This window comes from Barbatula barbatula, assembly GCF_947034865.1.
Source record: "Barbatula barbatula genome assembly, chromosome: 3".
NCBI classification, from domain to species: Eukaryota; Metazoa; Chordata; class Actinopteri; order Cypriniformes; family Nemacheilidae; genus Barbatula; species Barbatula barbatula.
Genome location: NC_136764.1, coordinates 18627270 through 18645247, shown reverse-complemented (window position 1 = coordinate 18645247; position 17978 = coordinate 18627270). Strand labels below are relative to the sequence as shown.

Below are 17978 nucleotides of genomic sequence, written 5' to 3'. Positions count from 1 at the left end.
ACATTGCAACTGAAAAGTCCAGCTATTCTTTAGACATAGGTTTACATTGACTGTGAGAATGACAAACAGTACCCTAAAATAACAAACAGAACTTCTTCATAGTACCGAATATTTAAAGAAATTGTATTAAGCTTTATTTCATATGCTATATAGACTGTCCATCATAAAAGTTTGAAAAATGCAAGTGAGTCATGACTCAAACTAACGCTATGGATTATGGTTGGAACCATTAAGGACTTGGCTCGGTAGAAGTAGACTCAAAACCAACACCGATATCGATTTGTACACAACGCTTGACTCGTGTACAGCTCTATCGCAAAGGTTGCAGGGAGCGCAAAGCCATCTCGACTCTAATCTGCGCTCGATTGAGACTTCCTGTGTGGCAGAGAGCTGAAGCAGGCGAGCGCGTATCAGCACTGCCTACGGACTATTTCACGGTAACACTCTCCAAAATTGCTGCCCGGATCGACTTTTCAAGTCTTTTTTACTTAAACGTGAAGAAAACGCACAGGTAGACCCGGAATGCTGTCAGTCGGACGTTGACTGGGCGAACTGGAGATCTTAGACAGCGAAGCGATCCTCGGTGCGGGTCAGCACATCTCACCCGACAAACTGAAAAAGGAGGAGAGGCCAAAAAGACAACTGCAACTGAGGGAAAAGTGTCTACGATCCTCGCGGATTGTCGCAACGTCGAAGATTTTCGGGGCACGATGGCCACGGAGGAACTCTACGAGGTGATTGTCGGCGATTTTACCGTTTAGACGCACTTAATCGATTATATTTGTGTTCGGTTGCACACACACGGGTCTCCGGAGCTCGTGTGGACTGCACTAGCAAACAGTCTTAACAACTGACTCACCCACTCTAATAGTAGTTATGAGGAGTGCGTGCTAGCATAATAAACGAGTGTTTTAAGGTATTCGCTCGGTTGTGTGTAGTCAGCGTCGATGTGTCTGTTAGTTTTGTAGAGTTTACGAGTAGTGCTGATCGTTAAGTCTGAAGAGATGCTGGTGGAGGCAGTGGATGATGAGGCGGGGGAGGGAAGGGCACTTTGGAGGGTGGTATTTCATCAAGCTAGCTGCTAACCATGAGCTTTGTGGGGTGTGCTGGACACCCACAAACCAGCCGAAAGACACCTCCGCCCTGTATAGTGTGTCGGGCTCTGTCAGAACTTTGTTTTCCGATTTTGTTTGGTAGAACAAGTGGATTTAACCACTAGTGCACACTGCACAGGCATCAACCTGCTTTACTGTAACTTAGCTTCTCATAACTAGCCGTGGTGTCGTGTGTTATATTTACCACAGGACAGCATTTGCTTGTTTCATTTTCAAGTTGGGTCATTTCAAGTTTTGGTGCTGACGTTATGACGCGAAGCATAGACAAGAACGTGGCGTGACATTGCGGGTAAAGAAACTAAAATGTCACATGCTTTCAGGTTCTTTAAGTCATTGGCACTCATTCTGTTATGAATTGGTTCTTGTGACAGGTTAGAGTTCTGAACTGATGTTACTTGGATATTTTCGCCAGCTTGATTGTTGTTTGAGCCTCACGCATGAATACAAAAGTGTGATGATGAGAACACACACAAACATGTTTGACCAGTTCATAAAAACCTCGGTTAATAACGTCATTGATAATAATATTGTCCTTACAGCAAGCAATACCAGAACTCTTAGTCATGAGCCATGGTATAGGTCACTGAATTTTGGTATTGGCAATAACCGTGATATCTGTGAATGTTGATATTGCGTTAATGGACTGCAAAAATGTTTACGCTGAAGTTACTTGAAAATCCCAAAAAGCCAGTTCTACATGAAATTTTTAGAAGCATTACCTAGTAGTCTTTAGTAGGCATTGCTTAAAGTTTTGAGTATCCCCAACCCTATTCCCAGCATTGGGTTTTGCTTAATGTTTTTGGTTGGTGTGAATATTAAGTTATTTTTACCAACACTTTTTTGTTATTTCTACCAAAAAAAGTTGTAGAACAAAAACAAAGAAACATAACTAAACGACAGACATTCTGACAACATGATAACAACAGTAACATCAGCATGGTTTGTAATATTTGTGTTGTTTTGTATGCATGAGTGCTTATGTGCGTTTGATAGCAGTGTAGAGTTGTGTTATTTACAGACATGCTCAAATTTGTTGGTACCCTTACAGCTCATTGAAATAATGCTTCATTCCTCCAGAAGAGTGATGAAATTAAATGCTATAGTATCATGTATACTGGCATGCCTTCGGCATGTCATTGAATAAAGCAAGTAAAGTGTGTAAAGAGATTACTTATTGCCTTTTCTACAAAATATTCTAAAATGGCATGGACACATTTTTTGGTACCCCTTAGAAACGATATACATAATTGGATTATAGTGATATATCAAACTAATTAGTTTCTTTAATTAGTATCACACATGTATCCAATCTTGTAATCAGTCATTCAGCCTATTTAAATGGAGAAAAGTATTCACTGTGCTGTTTGAGCCCCACACTGAACATGGACCAGAGAAAGCCAAGAATAGAGTTGTCTGAGAAGCTCAGAAAGAAAGTAATGGACAAGCACGGTAACGGCTACAAGACCATCTCCAAGCAGCTTGCAAATATTATTAAGAAGTTTAAGGTCCATGGAATTGTAGCTTACCTCCCTGGGCGCGGCCGTTAGATAAAAAAAAATCGACCCCCGACTGACCAGAAGGATAGTGCGAATGGTAGAAAAAGAACCAAGGATAACTGCCAAACAGATACATGCTGAACTCCAAGATGAAGGTTCGTCAGTTTCTGATCGCACCATCCGTGGGCGAAGAAGACCCAGGAGGACTCCACTTTTGAAAGAAAAACATAAAAAAGCCAGACTGGAATTTGCTCAAATTCATATTTACAAGATACAATCCTTCAGGGAGAATGTCCTTTGGACAAATGAGTCAAAACTGGAGCTTTTTGGCAGGTCACATCAGCTCTATGTTCACAGACAAAAAAATCAAGCTTTCAAAGAAGTGAAAACCACACCTACAGTGAAGGGGGTCTGGTTATGTTTGGGGGCTGCTACGCTGCATCGGGCACAGGGTGCCTTGAATCTGTGCAGGTCACAATTAAATCTCAAGGCATTCTGGAGTGAAACGTACTGCCTAGTGTCAGAAAGCTCTGCCTCAGTCGCAGGTCATGGGTCCTCCAACAGAATAATAACCCAAAGACACAGCTAAAATCACCCAAGAATGGATAAGAAAGAGCTGAAACTTGCAGTTTGGAGATGGCACCCATCAAACCTGAGACAGCTGGGGCAGTTTGCTCAGGAAGAGTGGGCCAAACAACCTGTTAATGGGTGAAGAAGTCTCATTGAGAGCTTCAGAAAATGTTTGCTTGCAGTTGCAGTGATTGCTTTGTGCAACAAAATATTAGGTTAGGGGTCCCATCATTTTTGGCCATGACATTTTCATTTGTTTTATTATTTACAATATTTTGTGGAATAAAAAATCAAAAGCAAAGTCTGATTTCTATTAAATATGGAATAAACAATGGTGGGTGCCAATTTCATTAGTCAGTCTCAGGTTTATCAGAGAAAATTGTGCGTTCTTCATTTTTTTGTGGAGGGTTACCAAAAAATGTAGCACGTCTGTATATAAGGTTTGTGTGTGGTCTTGTATGGTTGCATGTTAAGTCCTGTATTGAGTTGAATATGGAGATCTGTAGTATCTGAAGATCCCCATCTGGTGATATTGTGTGCACTGCAAGGTTGATTCACTTCACCATTATTATCCTGAAACTAGTGCTGTGATGATAACAGCATTACCGCTTAACCGCAGTAATAAGATGCCGACCGAGGTGTTAAGGTCATCGCCGTCATCACCGCACTTTTTTGTATTTAGATTTTTTTGCTGGTGAAAGTTTCAGGACTGCATTGATGAACTATAAACGCTTTAATAGTTGATAATCATAATTTACTGCTCTATACGTTCAAGGGTTTCTGGTGAAAAGAAACTGCTTAATGCGTCAGGCAGAGGGACAGTCCATTAAACATACAGTATGGGGGATTTGTTTTGTGTGTGTGGCAAGCAACCGCAATGTTCATGTTTATTTATTTTGTCCTTTTTGTTTTAAACGTCATGCATGTATAAGAAGGTTAAATACATTGGCAAGGAAAACAAGAGGTAAGCGTAATTTATATTCGTAAAAAAGAATATTATGCGTATTTGGCTAAATCAAGCTGGAATGCAAGTCCTGACTCACCGAGAGCTTCCAAATTGAAGAGCGATGACTTTTATGCCGTGGGGAGTTTTCTGGAGGTGTTTGGGGATGCATATGGGCTGAGAAAGACCTCTGTGTGACTGTGCATTCACTCAGTGACAAAATCCTGCCCCGTCATGACACCGATTACACGCGTTTGCCCTCCGCCAGGCATGACGTGATGGAGGCACATCAAAGCTCCCATGCCATTGTGGGTGTCCCGTGAGTGATTGGCATTCTGGATGGTACACTTATCCCTATACACAAATAAGTGATTTATGCCAATAATGTGTGAATCAACACCGATCGTGGAGAAAATTAAAACACAATGGCAAACTATGAGAATATAAATGACCCTTTCAAAAACAAGATACCAAACATGGGCCGATTGGCGTCAGATCGGTTATAACACTTATAACAGTAGGGTTAGTTTTGCCTTTTTATATTGGACCTAGGTTGGATAATAAAACTAGCAGAGACATTTGCATGCAGGACGTCAAAGGACGTTTAGAGGTATGGCACACACAATATCAGTGTATAACCCAGAACAGCTTTCACAGCCGATGTTAAAGTCATGGAAGCTGTTATTATGTGACTGTTGGTTATCTTCGATTGTGTGCAGCTGAATTCTTATTACCAGCTGTAGGATTGTGATGAAAGTGAAAGTAATTAAGTGCGCAGCTCAGTCAAAATGTTTACAATCTCTGATAACCAAACACTACTCCAGCGGTTCTTCCTCTTCTCTAAGGAAGGTCTCGCCCCTTTTTTGCGTATTCCTTTGGGCGGAGGTTATTCAAAAATCATGTACCCAAGAAGTATAGGGCTGTAATCCAATTCCAGCCGTTCTCTGTAGTACTTGAAAAGTGAATTCTGTCTGTGACAATATTTCACTTGACAGTGAGCTTTGAGCTTTATCATTTTGCAGATATTAATTATGCTCTAACAGCAACACTACACAAAATTACCATCGCACTTTTAAAACACGGTTCTGCAGCACCTGCGCGATGAAGAAGGGAGAGAGCCTGCTGCATAGCATATTTTCTACTAATAACACAGGATAATGTAGGCTTGTTTTTGGATCGCCTTATTATAAACTTATGAAATGGTGGCATTGGAATAATAACAGAATAATATAATATAGAAAAATGCCCTGCCACCCAGTGCCTTTTGTATTTCATTTGTTTTGCAGTGTCCACGTGAGAGGTGACACACGACATAAAAACATTTCTAATATAAATTTTATTATGTCATGTTTCCCTGTTGTAGCTGTGTGGACAAAATCTTTAAATAATCAAGCATACACAATTTGCTTTTATATATTTCTTTGATAACTACTGTAATACTTATTATATGTAACAATCTGTCTTTCGTTTTTATTGCACCTCATTGCTCTTTGCTGTTTTGCATGCACCAATAAATCTAAAGTATTTAATTTGTTTTAAAAGGTCTTAATCAATTAAAAGCAACAATATATGCTACATCATTTACATTTAGTCATTTAGCAGACGCTTTTATCCAAAGCGACTTAAAAAGAGTTCGGGAAGCAGTAAGCGATATGTCATAAAAGAGCAATAGTATACAAAGTTAATAGTTTCAACAAAAGCTAGACCACTACCTGTTGAGAGAAGAGTGTTAGTGTACTTTTCATTTGTTTGTCAAGTATTCACAGAAGAGATGGGTTTTAAGTAGTTTTTTGCAGGTTGTGAGAGATGTGGTTGACCGGACCGCGTTACGAAGAATGTTGAACCAGGAAGGAGTTCTGAAGGAGAATGAAAGGGAAAGCGATTTAATGCCCTTATAAGAAGGAAATACAAGGCGGCGCTCATTTGCTGAACGCAGGGTTCTTGATGGGGTGTAGTAGGGTGTGAAAGTATGCCGTTGCAGATCCAGTGATAGTCCTGTAGTCAAGCATCAGTGACTTGAATCAGGCTTCAACCGGTAGCCAGTGGAGAGAGATGAAAAGGGGTGTCACATGAGCCCTTTTGGGCTGTTGGAAGACGAGGCGTGCTGCTGCGTTTTGAACCAGCTGAAGTGGTTTGATAGCCTTTGCAGAAAGACCAGCAAGGAGAGCATTGCAGTAGGCCAACCTTGAGATTACCAGGGCCTGGACAAGGAGTTGTGCCGCATGCTCAGTGAGGTAGGGTCTAACCTTTCGAATGTTGAATTATGTACATTATTATGTTACATAATAATAGCCCAACAACATACTTTATGGATATTTGCAACCAAAATAACAAAGAAGGTGGTAATATCGCGCACTATAGAGCCTCACAAAATCACCGCACAGGAAATTCCATCACCGCCACAGCCCTACCTGAAACAAAACAATATATTAATGTATAATATTAAGTAGCCTACAACTATAAAAAATTTTAATTAATCTCTAGCGTTAGTAGACACAGTTCTCCTTTATCGTGTCTGCAAAGGGACAGTGTGCTGTTTTAAGGAACTAACATAATGCATAGAGATTTTGAGCGCAATGTTCCAGCCCCGCCAGTCTGCCCTCCGCCTCCAACTACAAGGCTCACGGCATACAGAAACACCCTGTGACATGACAAAAGATCATTTAATCCATTAACAACAAGGTGTTTGTTTCATTGTATCACTATGCTCGCGCACGCGGTATAGAAAGATAGACAGTTGAAAAATTTGAAACAAACAACACTTGTTTAACAACTCACTTAAATTGTGTATGTTAATGTGGCGCGTTGTCTCAAATTCAAACTAAAAAGCTCAAGGAGCTGGATGGCAAATATAACTATCAACGTGTTTTCATGTCGTAATAAAGAAAGCAATCGGGATTGTTTACCATAAATCGTATAAAAGTAACGTAAATAAAATTTCTTCACACAAAAGTGGAATCATCCACTGTGTACGCATGTGATGTATGGGCTTATTTTAAACGCTAAGAAACGTGCACCAACACAATTAAACTTATTTAAGATGAAAACACTAAGAAATATTTATCTTAACACTTTTGATATGATTTATTTTATAATACATTTTAGTGTTAAACAAGTTTAATTAACTCACCTTTATTGTCTGAGGAGATGATTTTCAGAAAATGGCCGCCAGCGCGCTTGAAAGCCAGTCAAGTTCTGCATCACGTGATCCAGCCAATCTTACAAAAAATGTCAGATTGACTAATTCATGCGACTTTACTAAAAATGACTTGCTGTGTTTACTTATTATTTTAAGCAAACCGCAATCTCAATATAGTTTGTAACATTTATAGCAAGAAATTAAGAAAAATTAGGAAATTAATTTTATTGAGCAATGTGAATATTTTTTACAGTGTAGTACACACACACACACATGATAATATTGTAAATTCGTTTTTTGTTTTACGTTTAGTGTTACCCCGTTTAACATTTTGCCTTAAGAACTATAATGGCTACAATCTTTCTTGACCTTCTTACACCTGTAGATTGAGTGCGATTTATTGTCCGAAAAAACTAAATAATCAAAATTTAAGATGAATCTGTCTGAGAGCATCATGTATTTATTTAATTATATCATGACAGAAGCGGTTTGTATAATATTTTGGCCGCGAAAGTTGTGTTTGGGAAAAAATAATGTGCCAGCCCTAGTTGGAAACAAAATAACCCAGCAGGGACTTCCCATAATGCTTTGCAAATTTAATTGTATAATTGTACTGTCATGTCTTATTGAAATGCATAAATCACAGTGCTTTACGGGGGTGAGTAATTCATTCCCCTTATTACAATATAAATTATGAGTCTTATTAGTTTCCTCTGAACAAGGGTGGTTTGACTCTTATTAACCTCTTTATTAAAACATATTATTAAAACTTTGTAAAATATAATCTGCTACATTAAAGGAATAGTTCACCCAAAAGTCATCCTTTACTCACCTCTGAGATGTTCCAAATCTGTATGAATTTCTTGGTTCTGATGAACACAGAAAAATATATTTGGAAGAAAGCTTGTAACCAAACATTTATTGGACCCAATTGACTACCATAGTAGGATTTCTCCTACAATGGAGGTCAGTGTGGTCCTAGAACTGTTTGGTAACAAGCATTCGTCCAAATATCTTTCTCTTGTTCAACAGAACAAATACATTTATAGTATGTTGTGACAGAATTTTTGGGTAAACTATCTTTTTAACATATGTGAACTTGTCTGATAAGTAATAAAGAGAGATGCTTCGCCAAACCTAAGACCAGTTTCAGATGTAAAGTAGTTGATTCAAACTCAATGAAGCATTTTATCATATTGGAAATACAAATATGCTTTGTAACGGTTTGCTGAATAAGAGTTATATGTTGGGCTTTTTTCTACACTGACATGACAAACAATTGAGCCGTTTAGAAAGGAGGAATGTGAATCTATAGTTTAAAAATGCTGCTGGTATGATAAAAATGGTTTCAGAATCCAAAGAGAACACAAAATTCTTCGGGCAGCTTGATGCCGGGAAATATGATTTTGGCTGAGCTGTGCCGCTTTTTTTTTTAGATCCACTTACCCATCAAATGTATTACAGGCAGTAACCGCATACAGCACCCAAAACGGATATACTTTAAAGATAGTAATAGCCTAATAAAAATGCTAATGTTTTAGCAGACATTAGTATGTCGTAATATAGGGCTGTACTGTGATGACAGAAATCTAATTTCTCGTGTGAATTCAGTTTCAAGCTGAAACTGTGTTTCTAAATGACTTCAATGATAGTTAATTTTTCCGTATTGATGTTTCTTTTTGAAGCATAAAATTGAAGATTAATTGGAGTTATTTTCTTCACGTTTGTGCTTTGACACTGCTCCTCTGTGCAGATGAATCTGATGGTTTGAGGTACAGACTACCTATGGGTTGTCTGTCACTGACTGTTTACATGCACCTTCATAATGGGATTATAATAATAGGATTTTGGCAATACTGCGATTACACTTTACCTCATGTATTTTAAACGCAATCATTCGATCTAAATAATGCGATTATGCTCATAATCATCAAAGTAACAAATGTGGCGTACACAGGTTTTAATAACAAATCATAATAAAAAAGCACGTAAACACCTTCATCGCATTTATGCTGCATGTAAACATCGTCAGACAGTGTTAGCTGGGTCAGTTTAGGGGCGCGATATAACCATGCGAAGGCATATGATAAGTGGCGTGATATTTGCCATAAAATTTCACTCGACATCTCGAATTATAGATCATTATTATAGTTTAAGCTTACTGATGTGATTTGGGGAAATATAAAAAATGGTTTTGAACACTAATTTTGTTTATTGTTAACCCAAAAAATATTGTTGAAGTTGCTTTCTGAATGATGTTGATGCTGCTGCTAAATATCAGATTTACTTGTGAATGGATAAATACTGTTTTTCAAAGAGGCCAAACTATGCAAATTATTTAAATTCAACATAATAAATAAATTCTGTTCGGTATATACCGTTACCCTGGTAAATGAATGTAAGTATTTTCTGGTAAACACACATATGTGCTGTTCACAAGTAACAGCATTAATGTTTTTAACCGGTAAGGTATCATTCAAATCAGTACCAAATTACCAGAAAACTCTGTTTAAGCAGAAGTCTCCTCTAAGTATTGTGTCTCCTCTAAACATGTTTGAGAACTTTGTGGGATACAGTGGAAAATAATTATCTGATCCCCTGCTGATTTTGTAAGTTTCCCTGCTTGCAAAGAAATGAAGGCGATGCTGAGCAACAGCCAAGAAACCTTAAAGGTTTACAGTGGAGTGGACTAAAACGTGAACTGACACATGTGCAAACCTGGTGACCAAATATCAGAAATGTCTTACCTCCTTTTTATAAGTGTTTCCCCCTGATTAATATTCTGTCTCTATCAGTTGAAATAAACATACCATAAAAAGTATAGACCCTTCATTTCTTTGAAAGCAGGCAAACTAACAAAATCAGCAGGGAATCAAATAATTATTTCCCACACTGTATATGAACATAAGCATTTATATACAGTATATTTGGCCTTTTACCGTTTGATTTAGAGATTGCTTTATTAAATTGATCTTTAATTCATTTATTCTTATTTTATTACTTACTTATTTTTTATAGGCTTATAGTTTTTAAGGTATCATACCCTTAGTTATTAAGATAACATAGGTAAGCGTTTTTGAAAGTGGCATTTATACAGTACCATTTCAAATAATATATAACAAGTAAACTGATATACTCAATATGGCAATGACAATAATCAATATGGAAATTAAACGTGGATCCAAGAGAGATGCAACTGCATACAAGGGCTCTTATTCGATTGTAGCAAATCATTTCTTGACAGCCACAAGAAGGGTAGTTTTCATTGTTTTATACCGCTCTCCTCATGGCTCTTCCGAGCAAGAACTGTAGACTGGGGAGATGGCATCCACTACAGATGAGCTGCTTGATCAGTTCCTCAAATGCTGCCAAAACAGAGACGGTTTTCTTTCCAGACAAGAGCAATGTTATATTCATGCAGTTTTTCTTGACCCTACAATTTGACGGGTTAAATTGAATTAAACTGTTTCTTTAATTTTAGACGCTTTTTACGCAATGTCTCCTTAAATGATTGACTTCCACGTAGGCACGTCAGCTGTGTCAGAATGTTATGAAGTGGTAATCCTATTCTTTGTTCACATAAAGCACCACCGTACCAGTAATTTACTAGTAATGTTACTCATACTAGAAAATGTCCAGTACTGATTCACTGGTAGTTTTGAAATGGTTAAAGACTGCATGTTTGAAAAGGGCTAATATCAGATTATTTGAGTGCAGTTGTCCATCCACATTGCCAGAATAATGCAAACATCCAGGAACTGTTAATGAAACCAGATGTCATGAAAACGATTGGGATTGTGTACACACACTTTATGGTAAGGATCTCTGGTGGTATATGGGGCTTACTGTGTCAGAAATGTATTTTGTATCTTGTTGAGGTGATATCTTTGAAATGCATTTATATTGTGTTTGGTAGTACTGTCATATTGCCCAGTGATGCACCAAGGACAAATTCTGCATCCCTTTGTTAAAAAAAATCAGTTTCCTACAAGCACCTTCAGAAATCACAACCTGTTATTGTGTCTCATTCCGAATGGTTGACATCAAACCAGGTCGGCAGAGATTTGCATGCTAAGAAACTCTGAGCAGCAGACAATTTTCATTGTAGTGCCATTGATGGTGATGAGGGAGTGAAACTCTCTGGGTTTTCTTTTGTCTCATTGACAATCACGGTCAGATTATTGTCATTACACTCCACCTCATTCCTGCGTGCAGCCTCATCATCATTATAACAGATAACACCAATCACTGCCACTGTGGTGTCATCAGCAGCTTAATAATGTTATGCACTTACACCATTGACTGAGCTGTAAAGGTGTGTAAAGCCTTTTACTAAGACGGCGACAGACTTGTGAGACTTTGGTGTTTGGGTCACTAGTATATATAATGGGGTAGTTCACCCAAAAATTCTAATTCTGTCATAATTTACTCTTGTCATCAACCTGTATGGCTTCCTTCTGCAGAACACAAAAGAAGATATTTAAAAAAATGTTGATAACCAAACAATTGACTTGCACTGGTTTTGTGTCCGCACAAAAGAAATAAATGGGTTCTGCCGTTGTTTGGTTTTCAACATCATTAAAATGTTGAAGTTCTGTTGAGTTACCAACATTCTTCAAAATATGTTCTGCAGAGCCATACAGGTTTGAAATGACAAGCTTAATTTTTGGGTAAGTGATGACAGAATTTTTTTCTTTTGGGTGAACTGTCTCTCTAATGTCATGATTCATTCAGTTGAACTAAGTGATAACTCATGCCCCCCTGTAGGTGGAGAGGATAGTGGGCAAACGAAAGAACAAGAAGGGGAAGACCGAGTACCTAGTCCGCTGGAGAGGCTACGGCTTTGAGGGAGACACCTGGGAGCCGGAAAGCCATCTGTCCAGCTGCATCGAGTTCATCCACGAGTTTAATCGTCAGCACACCGAGAAGCAAAAAGATGGAACTTTCCTCCGCTCCACCCGCAGCTCACCCGGACGAAACACTAGCATCAACGCCCGCAAACAGATCAGCAGGCCCCAGCAACCCAGTTCTAACACGCCGAAGACCTCTCCATCCACCCCAAGCGCACCCTCCAGCAGCTCCACAAAACGGCATCAACCACAACAGCCGAGCGACAGCGATTCCAAGGTGGATCCACAGCAACAGAAGAACAAGCGTTCAGCTAGCACGAATAGCACAGGAGTAACAAGCCCAATTGTCGACACAGCCCTGATCGCCACGCCAATCCCCACCATGAGCGTGCTACGCCGCAGTATGGACCTTGCTAAATCAGGCATCAAAATTCTAGTGCCAAAGAGCCCAATGCACAATCGCACAGATGCTGAGGAGTCTCCCAGCGAAGCGGCGCACAGTCTGGAAGAGGGAAGCCAAGAGCCGGATGCAGTGCCCCCTGAAGTAGCCCTGCTAGAGAAACCCGTGGGAGCTGTGCGGGTACCAGGAGAGGAACGTGCTCGTATGGGCACTAGGCCCAGGACGCAAACAGCCCTTCCACCACCACCTCGCATACCAATCACGCCAGCTGCCGTTCGTACGTTGAACGGGAAAGGTAAAGACATGTTAACTGTTATGATATAGTACTTTTTTAAAAGGCTTAGTTTTAACAATAGAAGCACCATCAAATAATTTTGCTTTAGCCATGCTCATATAATTTATTAGATCGTGTGAATTCAGTCCTCGAACAGACTAATAAACAAACAAGCATTTGATAAATGACAGCAGGATTGTACAAATCTACAGCCATATACTTCATCCCAAATATGAAGATGCTTCATTTTAATTGTATATTTTGGATATTTGCATAGCAAACAAGCACATACTGTTATTTTTCATAAGCAGCAAAAATATTAGAAAGTCCAACTTTGTGGTGCACTTTATTTGCATATAACGAGTTCTTCAGCTCAGGTCATAACCATTTTTACCTCTGATTTGCCCATGGTGATGTATCCATTTTAGATTTGTTTACATATTACACCATAGGAAGGAAAATATGTAGGAATGTAAGGATTCACTGTGAAAACCGATTATAATATGTGACGATTTGGTTGAGATGTTAATTGACTCAATTATGGCAATGCATGTTTTGAACAGCAGGGGATGCTGTGTTTACTGCAAACTTGGTAAAAATGGATATGCTGATATTTCTTTTTATTTTACAGTGAGGCAACGTTTTGTTTATATTGAAGAGACATTTGCATTATACATTTTTTTAAATTGCAGTTTTGTTATTTAACATAAAACATATTTTTATTTTACAAAGAAATTAGCAGCATTTGAGAAATAACAAAAGGGCAGTTGTTCATTTCTAATTTGACTTCACTGATTTTGTAAAACCAATTGTTGTGTTAAAGGCGTGACGACGTTCATGGAGGCTTCCTCAGCAAACGGAACAGCCATCACACAAAGTGCTGGGGCAGGAGCGATGGGCAGCTCAGGGCTGACAGGGAAACGGCGATTTGAGTACCGGGCGACTTTCGACAAGCGGCTTCGCTTTAGCGTTCGTCAAACCGAGAGCGCTTACCGCTACAGGGACATTGTAGTTAAGAAACAAGATGGCTATACACACATTCTGTTTTCTACAAAGACCTCTGAAAACAACTCACTAAATCCTGATGTAAGTCTACATATACACAAACATTTAGATTCAAATTTGCCAAAATTTCTAGAACTGTCGCATCCATAATGGTCCATATTCCTTATAAATGGGACATTTAAATATAAATATTTTATGTTCTATGAAGAGCTATCCCTTCTCCATTCGTTTTCGTATTATTGCTTCTTGTTTGTGTATTTTAATTTGCGGAAATCCTACAAAGTATATCGTCTCTCAAAATCATTTTTTGTCACATACATATAACACATTTCTTTGCCTAGACTAGACAACATCAGGGGTTTAGCAAAACATAAACAGATGGTTTAGTATGTTGGAAACAAAAACATTCTCTGACTTTGGCATATTCTGACATTTGCTTTTTCAATAATGCCAGTGGAATAACATTCATAATTTTGATTGATGTAACTGGTGTGTGTATGATGTTCAGGTAATGAAGGAGGTTCAGAGTGCCATGGCGACGGCTGCAGCTGATGACAGTAAACTTGTGCTTCTAAGCGGTGTGGGAACCTACTTCTGCTTCGGCCTTGATTTCATTTACTTCATCAGACGGCTCACAGATGACAGGAAAAAAGAAAGCATCAAAATGGCAGAGACAATCAGGTACAAGGCCCTGTCTTTTGAACAAGAGAGTAGATATTTTTGAATGCATTGGAACATATTTCAGTGGCAAGGAAATGAACTGATCTTTAAGGGGCTATAAGACCGATTTTTCTATTGTCTGCAGAACATTTGTCAACACGTTCATCCAGTTCAAGAAGCCCATCATTGCTGCTGTGAATGGACCTGCTGTCGGGCTCGGAGCGTCCATCTTGCCCTTATGTGATGTGATCTGGGCCAATGAGAAAGCATGGTTTCAGACTCCTTATACAACCTTTGGCCAAACCCCAGATGCCTGCTCCTCTTTAACATTTCCTCTCATTATGGGTGTAGCATCGGTCAGTACATCAGTAGTATGATTGTGCCTTGTTTTATTGAATGAGTTACAACCACAATCTTAATGTCAATTTGCTCATTGTGTGACAGAAAAAAATATTATACATTTGTATTACCAATGTATTTACAGCTAAACTGCACTCGAAGTAAATTGTAGAAAATTAAGTAATTAAAAGAAACATGTTCTTAAAGAGGCACTCGGTAGCTCGTTTTTCACAAATAAAATAGGGTTTTGCTATAGGGCATCTCAAAGTAGCAACTGTAACTGAAGACCTTTTACTTTTTCTTGATTTCCTGCATAGCATCAAACTAATAGATGGCTGCTGTATGTGACATTCAAACATAAAATCACCAAACGGATAAAATTCTTAAAAAATATATAATAATACAATTAATAGCATTAGTAATTTGTGTCTGGTGAGAGAAAAATACCTTTTTGCTGGTTTCTTTAAGGGATAGGTCACCCAAAAAGTAAATCTGTCATCATCATTTACTCGCTTGTCATTTCAAACCTGCATGGCTTTCTTTCTTGTGCAGAACACAAAAGAAGATATTTTGAAGAATGTTTGTAAACGAACAACCACGGTGCCCTTGTACTTCTAGTGCATAGACACAAAACCAATGCAGTCAATGGGGGCCAATGTTGTTTTGTCTCCAGCATTCTTCAAAATATCTTCTTTTGTGTTCTGCACAAGAAAGAAAGTCATGCAGGTTTGAAATGACAAGAGGGTGAGTAAATGATGACACAGTTTTCATTTTTGGGTGAACTATCCCTTTAATACTAAATTCTTCAATTTGACTCTTTAATTTTCTTTCAATCTCTCTCTCTCTCTCTATCACGTGTCACTGTAGGCTAATGAGATGATATTGAGTGGGAGGAAGCTGACTGCTCAGGAGGCTTGTGCCAAAGGACTCGTGTCCCAGGTTCTGTGGCCAGGCACCTTCACACAGGAAGTCATGGTTCGCATTAAGGAGCTAGTATCTTGTAATTCAGTTGTAAGTCATCTTATCATTTTCTTTGATTTTCGCATCACATTTTCTCAAACAAAACATGCATCTACACATCCTCCAACCATTTGTTATTATTTGGCTTTATTGGCCCATTCATTGTAAATCATGCGCATTTGGTCCTCATGCAAATCCTCTAACGAAAGGCCTTGAGAAAATAAGCAGCTTCATGTACACATGCTCTGCATCCAGTTAATTTTGGCTTGTAAAGCGCAGCCATGCATAAAGTAAAACAATTCATAAATGGCTGATAATCACTCCTGCCCTTTTGTTTTATTATCCTATTAACATTTTGAGTCATTAGTAGGTTGAAACATTGTATGTTTTCAAAGTGTGACAATAACAATTAACTTGTAAAGATTCACGATGCATCCACATCCATAAGTCATGTGCCTTTTTTTCCTTTTCTCCCTTATTTTGTTCCCCTCATTTAATTTTTTCATGGTGATGCTGCTGGCAACACTGAAGGTTCTGCGCGAGTCCAAAGCGCTGGTGCGGAACATTAACCGGACCGCCCTGGAGCAGGCCAACGAGAGGGAATGTGAGGCACTTAAGAGGGTCTGGGGCTCTCCTCAGGGAATGGACTCCATACTCAAATATCTCCAGAAGAAAATAGATGAATTCTAAGTTGTCTCAATGTCCTGCGGGTGTGAAAACCTCCGGATTTGTCTGCGTACTCCATCCTCAAGTGCCTAAAGTTCATAGCAGAGTTGATTTATTTGGAGACGGATTGTCAGTGGTGAATCTTCATTGCAACACTTCTTTTTGGTTTGTTTGTTTTCTTAAGAAATATTCAAGAAAGACTGGTGTGGTCTAACCCGCACCCTTCGTCCAGGACGTATTTCCTTTTCATCAGACTGCAAAGAGCAGCATGTCTTTCTGATAATGCAATTCAAAGTTTGTGATAAATCAATTCAAAGTCTTTCTCCGGGCACTGTGCAGAAGGAAACATTTTCACTCGACACCAGGCAAATTCCTGTCATCCTTGAGCTTTAGCTCTGTTGTATCAGAGCTGCTTCCAAATGTATAATGACTAATAACAACAGTCTTTTGTAATAGAAATATGGATTTTGATTACATTTAGTCACCCGACTTATGCAGTTTGACTTTTTCAGTTGGTAAAAGGTACTTTTATTACATAGTTTTCATGACCGTAGAATCATCTCAAGCCTTGTTAACCTTGAACATTCAGAGAAATCTTGCATTTACGTTGATCAGGCTGTTGTAGTCATGTTGGCTGTGAGAATGGATACTCCCTTTCTGTTGGTTAGAAAAGCATCTTCTATAACATCAACATACATTTAAGAAGATTAAAGAGCATATTACAACAAAAATAATGAACGTTTTAAAATTTAAATGTATGATTTTAAGTATGTAAAAGAGCATGATCAGTTTAAATTAGCATTTATGTTCATATGGATTAAGCATAGACTCTGGCTAAACAACAATTAGTTATTTCAAATGTTAACGCTTCTAAGTTTTGATAGCTTTGAAGTTTTCATCCCTTTATGGGTTAGCATCTAGGTTTTCATCTTACAAACTATTTGCTTTGAAGTAACATTACACCACCAAATATTGTTGATGTAAATGTTCACAATATTCCTAATTTAACGATAGTAATTTATAAAAATTAATTCGTCAATAAAGGGTGTTTTTGTCTGCATCCTTGTAGCTGTTTTGAACAACTGGACTGCTGTAATATCAAAAGAGCCCTGGAGATTGAACATATCTAAGATCCTGCTGAAATCAATTTTGCCTTATACACCCAAATAAATAATCCTTAAACAACTTAAATGACTAGCTAGTATGAACTGTTATTAATTTTATATTAAGTTAAATGGTTTTCTTTATGATAAAAGGTAGCACAAGTTACAAAAAGAGATTTATCACATTCTATCGACAGGATGTGACTGCAAAATGTCTTGCCTATAAAAAAGGTAGGATTTTGTTCAGCAATGAAGTATCCAGTTGCAGTCTTGCTGGGAGATGTGAAGATGTTCTGTTGTTGCTGGTACACTGTTCTGGTATGCACTGTTTCTTTTGTTCTGAAACACTTGTTCAGAATTGGTCTTTCACTAGCGAAGCAAAACATGATCCATCATAGCAACAAACTTTAATTCTAAAGAGTCCAGTTAAGCCCCAGCAATAAAAAGTTTAAATTATG

General features: G+C 38.4%; 1 protein-coding gene across 1 annotated transcript; it reads left to right on the top strand.

Annotated features, from left to right (window-relative positions):
- Positions 1-277: 277 nt before the first annotated feature.
- Positions 278-17475, top strand: cdyl (chromodomain protein, Y-like). Its single transcript, XM_079453752.1, has 7 exons — positions 278-734; positions 12031-12808; positions 13611-13873; positions 14301-14473; positions 14598-14808; positions 15659-15802; positions 16283-17475. The coding sequence occupies exons 1-7, from the start codon at positions 711-713 to the stop codon at positions 16439-16441; spliced, it is 1752 nt and encodes a 583-aa protein (XP_079309878.1). The 5' UTR covers positions 278-710; the 3' UTR covers positions 16442-17475.
- Positions 17476-17978: the final 503 nt, after the last annotated feature.